Genomic DNA, 17,606 nt, shown 5'->3' on the forward strand with positions numbered 1-17,606 from the left:
CTCTCTCTCTCTCTCTCTCTCTCTCTCTCTCTCCCTCTCTCCTTAATTAGTCTTTCATCTCTTCTTCTTCTTCCCCAGGGCTTTTTTTAATGTTATCATTCAGTCTAAACAATCTGTCTATAAACAAGCTATCTCTGTTCTGTCCTCATCCTCCATCTCGCTCATCTAAAGTTTATTTTGCCTAGTTTATGTTGTATTTTATGACATTCACTCCAGGAATTTTTCACTAGCACTAGGAATTACAATAGAAGAACTACTGTCTTTTGATTCTGTTTTTATCTGCATTTAATGGCCTGCAATTTAATCCCAAAAAGTCCATAATTGCAGGTCAACATTAAAAGCGCAGGAAGCTGGCACAGTGATTCAGAATATTTACATGGAGTCAAAATAGTGCAGTCACCATAGTGGCATATTGGAAACATTACTTCATTTTGAAAGTAGTACTGGTCAGAATGCCACTAACAGACTGCCAGGCACTGCTAATTTCGTTTATGTTGTTGTTTATGTTGCTTATCTACAAACTAGACAGTTGTTTATACTATGCAGAATATTTAAATGTATGTAAAATAGAGGGTTTAGTCATTTTTTAACTCCATTTGTGCAGTGGACATGAATGTTGCACCAAATCATGCACTTTGTTGAAAAGATATGTGCTATTACTTTTTAAAATGTGATCCTATTAACTGTTTGCCCGGTGGACAATAAAATGTGCCAAAAATCCAATAAACTTAGATTACATGAGTATGGAAGCTTGTTTCCGCCACAGGATAATAAAGGTAAATAAAAAAAATGCAACTTTTTGTCTCACAATTCTGACTTTTTTTTTCTTCTCGATTCTGAGTTTATATCTCACAGTTCTGATTTTTTTCAGAATGAGATATAAACTCAGAATTGCAAGAAAAAAGTCAGAATTGTGAGACAAAAAGTAGCAATTACCTTTTTTATTTTTTTTACTCAATAATGGGAGAAAAAAAACAATCGTGAGATGTAAACTTATAATTCAGAGAAAAAAAGTCAGAATTGTGAGATTTAAACTCACAATTAGGAGTTTATAGCTTGCAGTTAAACACTTTTTTGTCATGTCTATAATGAAATTTATTTGCATATCTACTGTCGTCATTGAAGATCACATGTAGCTACTTGCATAGAGTAATGCTGTGATGGTTGGGTTGTGTTGCCACGGTAAATACCATTTCCTGTTGGGGAAAATAGATTAAGAACACAGGAAAGTGACTAATTTGCTTCCTGCTCGTGGATGGATGTCCAGCGAGGCTGAAGCTGTTTCTCTTGTTTTGGTCACAAATAAGCCTCTTTCAGCTTGTTTTTTTTTTTTTTTCGCCCAGCTTTCCGTTTTCTTTTTCCTTCACTGTTCTCTGCAGGTTTCCTGGCAGTTTCTCTCTTTTTCAGATTCTTTATTAGCTAAAGGGATATTGCCAAAGTGGATTTTAAAAAGGCCACTACATTAATTCACCGAGATGTTTTCTGCTTGGACAAGTAAGATTTTACTTTTTCTGTCTATGTGCAGCTTGTCGATGCGTTTGCATTGTCACTGGGTGCATTGGAGCAGCAAATGGTTCGTGCTGCGCAGGAAAAAGACAGAGATCCAGACATTTCTATGTTTATAGAGTGAGTACACATTACCATACACATATCGAGAATGCATTAAGACCATCATTGTACAGTAAGCTAAATAACAGAGCATTTAAATTAAACAATAACTATATTATCTGTACTTTTAATAGATGCATTGCTATTATGTTTATGTACTGTAATATTACATTTAAACAACCTCTGTACGTTTTACAGTAGAGTCCAGTAGAGGGCGCCAGTGTCTAGTCAGTCTTTGTAATGCCTTTTCTTCCTTTAAAGGACATAAAAGACATCTCTATCAAAACAAAGACAACCCACTACACCCATTTTGTTCCCTGTAGGATAGAGGGAGAGATGAGCGCTTTGTGTCTACATTATCCTGCGGGTGATGGGGATGGTACGAGCATAAGTGTGAGTGTCTTGGACAAACTGATACACACACACCCCATCTGGCTTCTGCTTTCCATCGACCAGCGAGAGGCCACTGGCATCCTACTGCAGCAACCAGCTGGGGTAAAATATGTCCGAGAGAGTGAACACAAAGACACCAGACACAGTTCACAGAAATTCAGATTCTGTCATCATTTACTCACCCTTGTTTTGTTCCAGCCCCACTGGACTTTCATGAAATGTCCAGGTTTCTGTTTTCCAGAGTGGATGTTGATTTATACAGCTTCAAAGATGACAAAAGGTATCATAAAACATTTCATGAATCTTTTCCGAGTCTGGAGCCATAATTATAGGTTTGTGTGTTGGAAAGACCTGTTGTTATGTACTTAGCATTTCTCATTCAGGCAAAATACCAAAAATATTGCATGGTTTCAGAAGACTTGGAAGGAGTGCACACTGTAGTACACTAAAGAACAGCGTAACGTTCATCTGAGCTTCTCCTTTCATGCTCCTCGGAAGAAAGTCAGTCATGCAGGCTTGTGGTTATGTGAGGGTGAGTAAATGATGACAGAATATCCATTATTCCTTAAAGAGGAAAAATTAAAGAGATTAAAGTTAAAAACTCATTTATTATAGAAAATATTTGCATTTACAACAGAATTTGTGATTAATCGGTGAAACATTTGGTACAAGAAAAATATGAACTAGAGACTTTAATTGAGATTTTTGATAAATACTTTTCAAGACACATAGACTCTCAGAGAGCAAATTCATTGCCATTAGAGCTGTGGTTCTTAACCAGTAGGGGGCCTCAAAATGAGTATTTAAATGAATACATTCTTATTAATAAATCGGAATAATCTAATTCCAATCTAAATTAAAATGCTTAAAAGCATAAAATCAAGATGTAAACTGAAATCACATTTCACTTTTCACCCCTTCAGTTACTATTGTTTTATTGAAGAGCATACAGTTCTTGAAACTTTTGAAATCACAAAATGAATCATGGTAAATTAATTTAATATCAGTACTTTCATTTTAGAACTGGGAGATAAAAAAAGGTTAATGGTATAGTTCACCCAATAAATGAAAATTCGGACATCACTTTTAAGAATGTTGGTAACCAAAAAGTTAATGTTAGCCTCTGACTTCCATAGTTTTTTTTTTTTCTCCATACTATGGAAGTCAGTGGCTACCATACACTTTTTGGTTCCCAGCATTCTTTTGTGCACAACAGGAAAAGTAATTCATACAGGTTTGGAATGACGTGTGTGTGAGTAAATGATGACAGAATTTCCTTTTTTTTTTTTTTTTGGTGAACTGTCCCTTTAAGAACTACTGCATCAGCATTTTTTTTTTCTTTCCTGTCCAGGTGTTTTTAGTGTGGAAATCATCTGTCCTCCAAAAGAAGGTCCTGTCATTCCACATGGATGGTAGCTCAGACTCCTCCGTCATTCACATCCCTGTAAAGGAGAGCCAGTACAGTATGTCAGATCCCTTATATCATATTAAGCCATAACTGTTGTTGACACTCTGCTCACATCTAGCCATATCTACTTCTGTGTACTGTGTCACCATCAGTTCAGGATGTTTGGCTGTGAAAGATATGTGGGTGTTTCTTTTTTTTTTGGTTATCTATCTTATTTATTGTTTGTTGATACTGAGCAGCTTGTTACTTTCACGTGCATGCAGTTGTGAGGTCAAAGACTGCTTGGCAGTGACTCCACACACGTGCACTTTTGATATCACTTTATAAATCTCTGTTTTGAGTCAGAATGGGGAGTTTTTCCCTTGTTTCACAGGTAGCTATAATCAGTCATCAGTTATTTTAACCTGAGCAGCTATTTGCAACTGGCTTGGTTTGAAACAGAGGCACCATATTTGCAGCTAAACATCATAATAGTAGCCTGGCAGCATTTCAGGTATTTACAGCAGTGCAGTTCCAAGAAATTCCCCATGTGAAATATCAGACACACCCTAGCGTTTTTGGCCTGGGCACAATCCAGCTGTGAATTTCCTCTGTGCCTTGGAAATGGATGTGGTCTGAAGGGCGCTGAAGGCTTGTGAGCGTTTTACCTGCCAAGTTCAGAATCAGTTCAGAAATTTCCCAAAACATTTTCCGAAAATTCCCAACAAATGAAGAATCTAGAGCAACACTCAGTGCCCCTGTGCTTTTATGATGGATGAAATTGTGAAAATGCTTGGAGATTATAAATCCTTATTGGTGTGTATTGCTCTTTTTTTCCTAGCATTTTCTCTGGAGGGCTCAGGAATCAGTTTTGCTGACCTCTTTCGTCTTGTGGCCTTTTATTGTATCAGCAGGTAACACATTTGTAATTACTGATAATTATTAAACTTGTCAATTATTAGACTGCTAAGACAAGCATCATTATTGCTATTGCTAATACATATGATTAGGAAGTTGAACAAATCCCTAACCCTAAGCACTGTAGTTTATGCATGTAACTCAACCACTCCCACGTTCACATTTGTAGCATATAGAAACAATCCACTATGAACAATTTGATTGTATTTGGAATGGATAAAGTGTTTAATTGCTATATTGCCGTCCTTACCTTCACTGCGGTGCTAAAGTGTGATAAGAGCATAAAAGACAGTATATGCAATATTGATGAGTAAAGAAACAATGAATGATTGTGCAGAAATGAACCCACTGCTCATATAACACATTTATATTCATTCACCTTATCAGCAACAGTATGAAGTAATATATGGCCAAATAATAAGAAGTACAAATGATTTATTTGATATCATCCATAAATCAGTAGACTGCAACAGTTCTCCATGTGATGTTTGTTTTTTCAAGCCTGAATATGATGTATAATCTGTCACCATTTATGTAGGAAAAGATTGAATCTCTCCTTTTTTGTCCTCTTTTTACCCTCTTTCACGCACTATTTGTCTGTCTGACTCTCTTTGTTTAAAATTAGAGACATTCTGCCGTTTACCCTGAAGCTTCCTGAGGCCATCCACTCAGCTGAGACCCTGTCAGATCTACATGAAGTGGCTCAGCAAGGAGCAGGTACTGACCTAGCTAGTCTAATCCACTTAAAATTATGATCAATATCTCATTTAATATAGATACAATTTTATATATATATATATATAAAATGATATATAATAATACATTATTTCCTGTTTGGCCCCATGGTTATCTATTTGTATGCTCCACCTATATGAATCTAAAATATTATATCTGCACAGTAATGTAGATATCTGTGATTATGTGTATTATTTGTGACAGATGAATTGTGAATTTACTCAAAATAGGTTAGGGGGGAAATGTCCAACGCAGGGTTATTAACTAAAACTGAAACAATTAAAAATATTTTCATTACTTGAAATAAATTAAACATTAACTGAAATGAAATCAAATATTTAAAAAAAAATGTTTAAAAATGTCTTTTATTTCATAAATGTATTTTATTTCATTTAGTTGACAAAGCAATAGTTCTCGTTCTCATTTAGTTTAACTTCATGTGCAAAAAAAAACAAAAAAACTCTATAGACATTTAAAAAAAGACAAAAGCACACAACAAATTTCAAAGACTTTAACTAAAATTAAAATAAATATCCCAAACACTAAAATAGCAGTGGTCCAACGTCCTTTCAAATTCAGGGGTCATTCACTCTCTCTGATTTTGGAGCCAAGCGGAATTTGGAACACAAAAAGAATCTTCAGTATTATCAGAAATTCAAAATGTCCCTTTTCATACAATAAAAATTATAATTATCAAATTTGCTTCATTTTGTTTTTTAAAAATCACATAATAGTTTTTAGGATTAGAACCCTGGTCCCCATGCACACTAAATGAAAACAGCAGTAGCACAAACAGACTAACACTTCTTACATTTGTAAAAATATCTTTTTTTGTTTTTTTTTGCTCCTGTCTCTGACCTAGGGCACCAAGTGAGTCAGGTCTGCCACTGGTGCTCCCTTAAAAAAGCAGGGGTGACGTGATGTCAAGTGTGTCAGGAAAGCAGAGTGCTTTTTTTCAGTATACTCAGGCATGTTGCATGTACAAGTAATAATTAGTAATGCAATATTTTTGTATGTTCTTACATGCTTCAGACCATCTTGAACCAGTGTCAAATATTATTTGTCAAATAATGAAGAAATATTGCAATGTTCATAGAGAAGAAGGAACCTTTGCCACTCTTGTGTGTTTGACTATGTCTCTTCGTCACCACAGCTGTGAACTTGCTGGCCTACTATTCAGTTCCATGTTATTATTAGTCCAGCTGACATTCCAGATAGCGTGTGAGAATATGTGAGCTAATCAGAGCATAGAGGTCACTGAGGGAAAGCGTGTGTGTGTGCCGACACGGGACTTCCTTTGTTCCTTAACAGTGATAGTTCCATTCTGCCTTAGTAAGAGACAGCATTTTTGAGAAGTTAACAATGAATTAAAACAACAACAGCAAACACTTGTATCACCTTAGCAACACCCTTAATATGTACACTAAAGTTGCCACAGAACAATTGTAAGTTTGATTCATTAATTTTAAGTCTCTTTTGAACGAGGCTATTCTTAATAGAAACTGGCCCATCAAACTAACATAAGGAGAAACCATACTGAAATGGGTGGGGAGAGAGACAGAAAGCATGGGGAGGAGAAAGAGGAGGGGTTTGGTGTGCTCTGTGAAATCAACCTCCCCGTACACGCTGTCTGTTTGGATAAATGACTCAGTTTTTGGCCAGCTTTGTGTTGGGTGTGTTTGAATGGCGTTTGTGAATCAGTTTTCTGAAATGCACGACTGAGCTCGCTAAATTTCTCCAAGAACTTCAGTGGGCCTGATGACAACACAAGTGAACAGACGCTTTAGCCTGGCTGTAACTAGATGTAGCCACACACACTCAAATTCACATGTGTGCTGACAACGTGTGGTGGTCTATGGTAGGAAGCAGGAGTGGGTGTGTTTGCAGCTTTTGTGGTTGTGTTGGTATGAAGTTTGTACATGTGTGTTGTTAACCATTAATCAGATTCTCTCTTTTATTCCAGCGTTCTGGGAATCTTCTCTCAACAAACAACAAGGGACACTCTCTACCCCAGACAGTTCTCTGGTTCAGGACAGACCGCCGATCTCTCACGGCAGCTGCTCTGATGTCTTACAGATAGAGGATCAATCCTGCACCCCAATTGAGAAGCTAAATGTCCCACTACCACTGACCGACACCTGCCCTAATACCTCAGAAGGTGAAAGAAGTTGCTCCAGCAGTGCTTTGTCTTTTATCAACCCTGTCTTTCTCAAGACACAGCAAGATGTCACTGGAAATTTAGAAACAGTGATCGCAAAGGGCCCAACAGCCGAAAACGGAAAATCTCGTCCCCCTCCTCCACCAAGACCACCTCCTCCTCGTATTTTGGTTCATAGCCCTACTGCATCCCCAGGCCCGAAGACTATGCCTTTGAGTGCTGGCATTACCAGAATGAGTCAGAGACACAATCCTCCACCACGACCTCCACAAGCACCAGACATTGACAGCTACCGCTGTACCATTGCGTTAGATGACGAGACCATCTCTAGAGCCCTTTCTCAAGCCAATACGACTCATTTAAACCCGACCAGCAGCACCATCCTGCAGCAATGGACTGGACCCGAAGAGAAAGGGCAAAGCTCAAGTGGCCGAAGCTTGTCTACATCCTCATCGGACTCTCTGGATTCTCCTACGCATCCTCTCCCTTTGGGACTATCCCAAAGTGTTGGCAAAGGCCTCTCCACGGATGACAGCAGTGATGAATATGACGAGGACGACGAGGACGACTACGGTGTGGGACTTGAAAGGGATCTGCATCTCCGCCTTCATGCTTCCCGCATTTCAAAGAAACTCCTGACGGTCGAACTAGTGGGAGCACGTCCAAGATCGCTTGTTATCCCACGAGCACTAAGGGGACACTTCCGTAAGGTCCGAGGTGTTTTCAGTGTACTGGCTACACCTGAAAAACGCATCTTGCTCCGGATCATTGAGTTGTCCCAAGACAAAACTTCCTACTTTGGGTGCCTGGTGCAGGACTATGTGAGCTTTGTGCAGGAGAATAAAAACTGCCACTCGTCCAGCCAGGATCTTCTGCAGACCATCCGGCAGTTCATGACCCAGATGAAAGCTTACCTCAAACAGAGTTCGGAAATGAACCCGCCTATAGAGTCTTACATACCCGAGGACCAGATAGGTGAGTAGATTTCAGCACTCTTTTTAGAGCCGTGTTGAACCAGAGTAATTTTGAAAGCACCTTTCTGGGAGATCAACCTACGAATGGCTTACTTTCAGGGATATCTAATCCTGTTCCTGGAGGGCCACTTTCCTGCAGAGTTTAGCTCCAACACATATGCCTGGAATTTCTAGTAATCCTAAAGACCTTAATTAGGCTAGTTTAGGTCTATTTAATTAGGGACAGAGCTAAACTCTGCTGGTGGCAGGAATGGACACCCCTGGCTTACTTATAGTAACTGTGCTGTGCTGGCTGGGTGGGTGGGTTTTATCCACTGTTCATTTTACTAGTATCTGGAAACTATTAGTTGTGGCATTTTGAAATCTTATCTTCTTTGTCTTCCAGATGTATCCTTAGCTTGCCTTTTTGTTTCCTAGTTTGTGCAGTTTGCAAACCCATACATCATTTCATTTCATTCATTCTATTCATGATTACTTTGACTTACCTGAAAGTTCAATAATATATTATGTATATAGTCCAAAAAGAGGGGATATGCAATTATGCCATTGTTATATGGTATATACCTGACATTAGAAACATATTTTGTTTTGAATGCGAGTTTACCCTTATCAGTACTGAGCAGCTTTTTTATACAGTGGAAAATGCAGGCTAAAAGGTTGTTGATAGTGTGGTGGGAATAGCAAAAATAGAAAACAAGAGCAACTGAGCAGTGAAACACAAGCATTATATCTGAAATACCTTTCGAGTTCAGCTTTCCTCTCTGCAGTTGCATTGAAAAGTGTTTGAGGTAAGTGCAAGGCCAACAATATCATATTAACTAGTCTGGTTTGCATAAAAATTACAGCTTCAGCTATGGAAATAGCTGAAATGAGGTGCGCATTTCACAATTCACACAGAGTAGCAGTCATTTTAATAGCAGATTAAATATTGAGTAAGTGCATTTTAAGACAAATATGATATAATCCTGTTTTATAGCTCTTCATATATTAAATATGCTAAAAACATTTTTATAGGTCAGTTAAAAACCAATAAAGAGAGCTTGAAGGCAGAAATTTTAGAATTCTGCATGAATACTTTAATCATACCAAAAATAATACTTGCATATTAAACCTAAGGCAAGTAATAAAGTGTTCAAATTCTTCATGAGTGGAGCACTTAAATTTGTGTTATTTATCCCAGCAATATGTTGTTGGTTTAGCTTAAAGATAGGCTAACGCTTTCCACATTAATGATTAATGTTTTCCAAAGGCCAGACTTCTCTGTTTGTTTAACTGTAATGTTATTAGCTTTGAAGCTGTGTTGTGTTACCATGGTTACACAATAGTACTTAAGGGACATAACAATAAATAAAAATTAAGTTTCCTTCATTTATACACTTTTGTATGTTTCAAATGTTTAGCATACCACCTTGAATAACAAAGCCACCAGTGTTTTTAATACATTTATCTTATTACAAAATAGTAATGTGGTACAGTGAAGGAATTAAATGGTAATAGCATGTTACTTTGATTTATACCATGGTACTGTATGATTATCCTAATCATATGTCCATATGTATATACCCAATGTACAGCAAGCCAATGTCATTTTTATTTATTTTTTTAGTGCAATCAATGTAGGTTTAAGTTTGACATTGGTAGGGACATAACCGAAATAAAAAATCTCTGATTGACAGATAAACCCCACACTCTTATTTCAGATTTGTTTTTAATTTTGTGGATAATGCACCTAACAATTTTCTACATTAATTTTACCAACATTAAGATAAAGTTAAAGAGAGTAAACTTTAGCATTCAACTGATCTGTGAAAGAGCACATATTTGCTTAAACTTCTCAGGTAACATGGAAAGCCTTATTTCAGATGCAGCCAACATTTTAACAACATTGGTTGCATATACATTAAATGTAATTGTTTGATCAAAATGATTACTAGGGACATAGTAGTAACTGGATTTTGGTAGGGACATGTCCCTAGCATCACTGCTAAATTCTACCCCCTAGCTTCAGAACATGTTGCACAACTAAAATTGTGCAATTGTTACAGATTTTGAAAAGACTAATCTAATTATATTTTTCATGCTCTCCGTTTTGTATGTCTGTGTCATTTGTAGTTAGTCACACTCACAAGGAAGATAAGTTACTTGTTATGAGTTATGTGTGTTTGTAGGAGTAACTCAGTCTGTGTATATGTGTGTATGTTTGTGAATTCTTTAGGTTTACAACATTTTGGTGCATGATATGAATCTGTAATCTACAGGTAACTGTAGCTTCTAATATTTATACATCTTGTGTACACTCTGAATAATACAGTTTCATTATAGAAATGTTATTGTCATAGTGTGTAATTGCTTGTTTAAGAACTCTATAGTGTACAGACAACTGATGTAAGGCCTGCTTTTGTCCTCATTTGACTTGCCCTTTGCATCTCAGACAGCCCTTATTTCACAGCAAGACTTGATAACCGAGAGCTTAGGCCTAATATATCTTGTAATGTTTGTGTCAGTTTTTCCATAAACTCAGCAGACATTGTATGCACTCTTAAGCATTTTGGATGTTTTGGTTTTTTACTGGTGCAGAACAGATATTTGTGCTGTTCCTCACTTTGGATAAAAGTGTCAGTTTGTATTCTTCATCATCAAATGATAACTGTTCATTGGGTTTCTGGCACACCAAAGCTACACAATTGCATTAAAGTTGATGTGCGATGGTATTCAATGTAAAATACTCTAGCTGTTGACAATACACCACAAATGCAGTGATTCACACTGTAGAGGTATAAAGGACTAGTTCACCCAAAAAAATGAAAATTTTTTCATAATTTGTTGTTTATGCTCATGTCGCTCCAAACTTGTATGACTGATCTTCTATGCTGCTCTTTTCCATACAATGTAAGTGAATAAAATAAGTTAATTTTTTAATATATATTTTTCTTTTGAGTTCATTTTTATTTTATTTTAAGTGACAATTTTTTTTTTTCAGTTTCAATTGCAATTTTAGTATTAGTTAACAATAAAAAAAAAAAAAAGTGACGTGGCCAAGTATGGTGACCCATACGCAGAATTAGTGCTCTGCATTTAAGCCATCCAAAGTGCACACACACAGCAGTGAACACACACCCGGAGCAGTGGGCAGCCATTTTTTGCTGCGGCACCCGGGGAGCAGTTGGGGGTTCGGTGCCTTGCTCAAGGGCACCTCAGTCGTGGTATTGAAGGTGGAGAGAGCGCTGTACATTCACTCCCCCCAACTACAATCCCTGCCGGTACGAGACTCAAACCCGCAACCTTTGGGTTACAAGTCCGACTCTCTAACCATTAGGCCATGTACGTATATATATATAATACAACAACATGAAGGTTGAGTAAATTATGACAAAATTCTCATTTGAAGGTGAACAATTCCTGTAAAACTGTATTAAATAGAAAGTTTAGAACTTCATGCCTTTTTACTCATTTTTTGTATCCTAGGGCTGTCGCGATAACCGCAATATCGCAGTACCGCGCTATTGACGAGCAAACCACAGAGGAATGCAAGAACCGCAGCAACCGCGATGTTTTCTTTTTTCATAGGGTTATGCCCTTCTCGTTTTACACTTCGTGCATGTGTACTGAATATTAAATAAATTAGTAATGATAACATAATGTGTACCATTCTGATTTGTACAGAGGCTCCGTAGATTTGCACTCAACAAGCCTAAACAGACAGCGAATGATTTGTGAAAATAGGTTGTCATGTCCAAGGATAGCCAAATCTCTGTCTTAGCATCGACGCATTGCTGGTCAGCTGAGCCTTCTAACGTGGCGCTCAAAGTTAAAATGATTTCAACAGCGTGTTTCATTACGCCTCTCTTTGAATGAATCAGCGTTTTTGAATGTGTAGTTTAATGAATGGTTTAAAGATTGACTGTCTGATTTACCCGTCTATAACGCGCAGGTGGAAATATCAATAGAAAGTCTCTTGTCCAGTCAGATTCAAGGATCAGAATGAACTGTTATACATATAGGCTAATGATAGCCTAACGATCTTATTGTCAGGTTTATGTTCTGTTATGTGGACCGTTATTTTGTCATTCTCTTCTGTTTACTTCACTTCCTGTTTCAACGCTATTTGGTTTCGGTTTCATTGTCTTCTGAATATGACCTCGTTAGTTATATCGTAACATACACACACAAATTATATATATACCGCGCTATTGAGCCACTCAAAATTACCGCAAGGGAAATTCCTTCACCGCGACAGCCCTATGTATCACTATGAAGATGTTTAATGTCTCTGAAACTTTTATGTTAAAGCTTTAACCGAAACTCCATCTCTTTCACAGATCCAATGTTGGAGAAGGCCATGCATAAGTGTGTGCTGAAACCTCTGTACGGCTGCTTGCAGTCAGTGCTGCATGACTTCCAGGTGGCCGGTGGTGTGTGGCAGAGGCTGCAGGAGAATCTGACCCTGGCCAAGGCCAAACAACCTCACGAGCTGGGCGTGAACGGAGCTCGGCCACCAGACACCCACGTCATCCACAGGATCCGCCGAAAACTCCGAGCCATGTGCCGGATGTACTCACCTGAGAGGAAGATTATGGTGCTGTTAAAAGTCTGCAAACTCATCTACAATATTATGCAAGACCATGAAGGTGTGTATGGGTGGAGTTATGTCTTTTGGGTTTATTTAAAGGCTTTATATGTGATTTATGTTTTAGGTGTGTATGAGATCAGTAATTTAAAGGCAAAAGTATTTGCACCTTAATCAAGTGGAAGGTACTTGCTGGAATGGCTTGTGTAAAGGTCACTAATACATGTTTCCTCTGTGTGCGTCAGTGCGGATGTTTGGAGCAGATGATTTCCTGCCCATGTTGACATATGTGTTGGTCCAGTGTGACATGCCTCAGTTGGACACTGAGATCCTGTATATGATGGAGCTGATAGATCCCCCATTACTGCATGGAGAAGGTGTGTTACCATGTTCTCATACTTATGTGATAATGTTACATGAGTCTGAATTCTTTTAAATGATTTTCTGTATCAAGAGGAAAAATTGAAGAGCTTCAGAACTAAAACAGTATTAGTTTCTCCTGTCCAACATTTCATGTGAATTCTCTTTCATTGTTCATAAAGACAATGTTAACGAAGTTAATGACTGTGCAGTATTCTAGTATCCAAACTGTAGGAGGAGTTTTAGAACGGATAAGCATTTTCCATGTGTGATGAAGTTCTGTTCCCCACAGACTATTTTCCTCCTGAGTGTGTCTCCTATACTTACTGAGCTCATTGTGGCAGCCTTTCATGGAAAAGATGTATTGTGTTGTATATACACAGTCAAGTCACAGACTTGTTGATCTAATGTAACAGATAGGATGATCCTCATTATAGTGATAATTTCCCCATTGTGTCAGTTTTAAAAATTCCAGTACTTCCAGTCTGGTCAGTAAATAATGCATGTTTTGAAAACCCTAAAACCTATTTGTTGCAACAGTCGGGTTCTGGAAGTAAAAATGCCATTCATTTTCTCCATAGGGAAAAACCCCTCTTTAAAACAGACCTGTTATGAGCTCAGAGATTGTTAACTGATTGCATATACTTTTGTTGAACCCATCTATTTGCGTTAATTCAACTGACTTTTAAAATTATTGCTTAATAGCAGAATTTGTGGTGAAAAACTATACCCACGATTCTGTAGAGACAATTTCACCAATCAGAGTCGCAGTGAGCAAAGTGCACCAAAAGAGATCGTTAGCTCCGCCTACTCCCATGAAAATATAATATTTTGTTTCTATAGATGCAACCAACACCTTTAAATAAATACTTTTATATTTCATAGTTGTTTTAATTTGATTCAACAAAAGATTTATATTTCAAATAAATGCAGTTCTTCCTGCGAATATCACGGTTTCCAAAAAATATTAAGCAGTACAACTGTTTTCAACATTGATAATAAGAAGAAATGTTTCTTGAGCAGCAAATCAGCATGATTTCTGAAGGATCATGTGACACTGAAGACTGGAATAATGCCATAAAAATTCCATTTTAAAATACAGGAAATGAGAAAAATTTTAATTGTAATAATATTTCACAATATTAATGTTTTTACTGTATTTTTATCAAATAAATGCATCCTTGGCAGGCTTATTTCAAAAACCTTTTTTTTTTTTTATCTTACCAACAACAAACATTTGAATGTAGTGTAGGTTTTTCAAGTAGATTTTAGCAATACTTCATAGAACTAAACAAGTTTTTATTCTATTTATATTTAATTATATATTATTATTTATGGAATGTTCACTGGATGTTTGAACTGTTTATTAAGGTGCTCCTTTTCTCTTGATCCTGTACAGGAGGATATTACCTCACCAGTGCATACGGAGCAATGTCACTGATTAAGAACTTCCAGGAAGAGCAGGCTGCACGAATACTCAGCTCTGCAACACGCGGCACACTCCACCAGTGGCACCAGCGTCGCACACTGCAGAGAAACCTGCCCTCAGTGGACGACTTCCAGGTAAAATCCTGACCTCCAATCAGGTTGTGGTCAACATTTGAATAGTTTCTGACTGTATTTTATGGATATGGACTATTTTCATTCCATAAAGTTTCTTGAGTGGTAAAAAACTCACTATTATGTCTATTTGTTTGTTTGTGTGAAGAACTACATGCGAGTGGCCCTGCAGAAGGCAGATAGCGGCTGCACGGCTAAAACCCTTCAGGTGCAGCCCTACGCCACGACGGAAGAAGTGTGCCGCCTTTGTGCACTCAAATTCCGCGTGTCTGATCCAGAAAACTACGGCCTCTTTCTCTACACGGATGACAGCAGCCAGCAGTTGGCCGCAGACACACACCCACAGTGGATAAAGGCAGAGATACATAGTCGACCGAACCGTCAACACTTTTACTTTGTCTACAAGTCGATACCCAACATGAACTGTTCCACTCCTTCGTCTTGAATGCAGGACGTTTCCTGAACAGTCAATAGCCGGAAAGTGTTTAATGAGGGAATGTGTATAAAGATCGTAAAGTGAAAAAGTCTCATGGACACAGTGGCTCAAAAAAGAATTATGTAATTGGCACTTTACATGAATAGAAACGTTCCACTTAATGATTGCAGTCAATTTGTTTAAAAATGAGAATACACAATTTTTTATTTTTATAATTATTTACTTGTCTTTCTTACTAAAGGGGTCCAAATGATGTTATTTCTTGGGTATCAGAATTTCAGGCAATATTGTTTTTTGGTAATGTGGGAGAAATAAGTAGCAACTGGCTTGAATGCAAAATTCAGAAGACTTCTAAATACATTTTTGGTTTGAATAATGACAAATATTTTTATTTTTATCAGTTTCACAGATTACAATTGTAACGTTTGATCATTCATGATTGTATGCTAATATATAATGAAAATATATATTTTTTATAAACGTAGTGTGACACCAAAAGTGTGCTATATATTTAGAAAGTCACATATATGCATATTACATTATGTAAAATAGTGTTTATTCACATTAAGTTATTATTTGAATAGAAATGTTTAATATAAAAGGCATTTATTGGGTATTGTAAGTTATGTGGTATTGAACCTATAGTATATATAGGAGTATATATTTTTTTCACTTTGATTCAATATGAATTCAGTGTAACATCTTTCCCCAAAAAAAGCCAGGACTGCAATGAAAGCCATATTGGGCCATTGTTATGCATAAACAGAGGTGTAGTTAAGTTATAGAGTTCTGTATATAATTTTTAAGCTATTTTTGCATTCAGGTCGAGTGAGTGTTGAAGTATTCGTCAGAAGAATCGTCTCCTCTGCCATCAAGAGACTCAATCAACACAGTGTGAAAATTCTTTGAAGGAAGAAGCTTTCAAAATGTGAGCTTCAGAAGAGATGATGCTTGATCATGTGGTTGCTTTTTCTTTATAGAGATGCGTCAGTGTGATCTTGCAAACTGTTAAATTGGCTGGAGAAGCTTTTTTTCTCACTTTGTTCTTTTGAAATAAGAACACTTTGCTGTTTATACATCAGCCAATGTCTAAATGTGCTACACTGTAAATGTTATATATTTTTGTGCCATTACATGTACAATGCACTTAGTGCAGAGAATGTGATTTTTACCAGTTTCCTGAACACTGAACTTTGCATATTTTATTCCCTTTGTGGTTATTTGCACTGCAGGAAATAAAGAGTGTCTTTATTCTTTTGATTATCTCAAACAGTTTAATGTTTTTCAAGTTACACTGTAAAAATGTTTTGTTGAGCGACCTAAAATATACTTCATGCAGGTATTATTATTACTTGTTTGTAAAATATTATTAAATATGAGTATTTTAATAATTATATTATTAATTTATTATAATTTTTTTAATATTGCAAAACTTCTTCAATATTATTGTCCATGAATGAATCACCTAGATTACATTACACCAAAAATGTTATTAATATTAGCATTTAAAATAATTTTATTATTTATTTATTTGTTTATTTTTAACATATTTAATAATTATTTACATTAATGTTGCAATATATTAGGTAAATTATATGAATATTGCTATTTATAGGTAAAATAGTATTGTACATAGTTTCATTATTCATTTATTTTTTATGAATTAATTATTAAATATTATTTATTAATATTGAAAAAAGTCTTCAGTATTGTTTAACATGAATGAATCAACCAGACTACAATACGTTACACCAAAAGTTATTAATTTAGCATTTTAAATAAATCAATTAATTATTTATTTATTTAGTGATTATATTAATAGTGCGATATATTAGGTAAATTATATTAATATTGCTATTTAGGTAAAATATTATTTAATATTAGTATTTCAAAAAATATATTATTTATTCGTTTACTTTTAATTTGTATTAATTATTCATATGAAAGTTGCTAAAAGTTATTCTTTCATATTATTTACCATGACTGAATCAACCAGACTACTTTAAGAAGTTATTAATATTAGCATTTTGAATATCTATGTTAATTATTACTTTATTTTAAATGTATGAATTAATGAACCAGACTTCATTAGGTTACACCAAAGGTTGTTAAAGATAAGATCAGGCAGAAATAGCAAACAACTGCAACCGTTTTCCCTTTTTACAGTACAGTCAACTCCCTGGGTCTCTCTCCTGTCAGTGTCACCCCCGGAGCAGAGGACAACACGCCTGACAGCGCTTCACATTTCATCGTCTGGATGCAGCATCTGCGCTGACTGCGTGCCCGTCACCATGGTGACAGTGCAGCATCAGCACCACCGCTGTCATCCACAAAACCTTCATTTTAGCTGGCTCTTATTTCTTCCTTTACATTACCAGCCTCCCACTGACGTTTTTTTTTTGTTTTTTTTTTCAAGCATGGCAACCACGTTATTTGATTTGAACCATCATCATCAACACACGATGTACACCCAATAATGCCTCACTGTTCGTAACGTGACTTGTTCTTCG

At 36.5% G+C, this 17,606-nt stretch overlaps 1 protein-coding gene across 3 annotated transcripts in view; it reads left to right on the forward strand.

Moving 5' to 3' along the window:
* LOC107659947 (ras and Rab interactor 2-like) overlaps positions 1 to 16,356 on the forward strand; it is a 21,495-nt gene extending 5,139 nt beyond the window's left edge. The window contains exons 3-12 of one of the 3 annotated variants that reach the window (XM_016449062.1): positions 1,526 to 1,626; positions 1,932 to 2,103; positions 3,353 to 3,464; positions 4,230 to 4,302; positions 4,932 to 5,023; positions 7,005 to 8,174; positions 12,493 to 12,801; positions 12,986 to 13,117; positions 14,500 to 14,663; positions 14,809 to 16,356. In XM_016449062.1, the coding sequence (XP_016304548.1) occupies positions 1,526 to 1,626; positions 1,932 to 2,103; positions 3,353 to 3,464; positions 4,230 to 4,302; positions 4,932 to 5,023; positions 7,005 to 8,174; positions 12,493 to 12,801; positions 12,986 to 13,117; positions 14,500 to 14,663; positions 14,809 to 15,105 (2,622 nt within the window). In that variant the 3' untranslated portion in view covers positions 15,106 to 16,356. Of the gene's footprint in view, positions 1 to 1,525; positions 1,627 to 1,869; positions 2,104 to 2,439; positions 2,534 to 3,352; positions 3,465 to 4,229; positions 4,303 to 4,931; positions 5,024 to 7,004; positions 8,175 to 12,492; positions 12,802 to 12,985; positions 13,118 to 14,499; positions 14,664 to 14,808 lie in introns of those variants that run through there. The other 2 variants (XM_016449064.1, XM_016449065.1) reach the window with 2 other exon arrangements.
* The last annotated feature ends 1,250 nt before the right edge of the window (positions 16,357 to 17,606 follow it).

This window comes from Sinocyclocheilus anshuiensis, unplaced genomic scaffold (assembly GCF_001515605.1).
Source record: "Sinocyclocheilus anshuiensis isolate Anshui unplaced genomic scaffold, SAMN03320099.WGS_v1.1 scaffold55, whole genome shotgun sequence".
NCBI lineage: Eukaryota > Metazoa > Chordata > Actinopteri > Cypriniformes > Cyprinidae > Sinocyclocheilus > Sinocyclocheilus anshuiensis.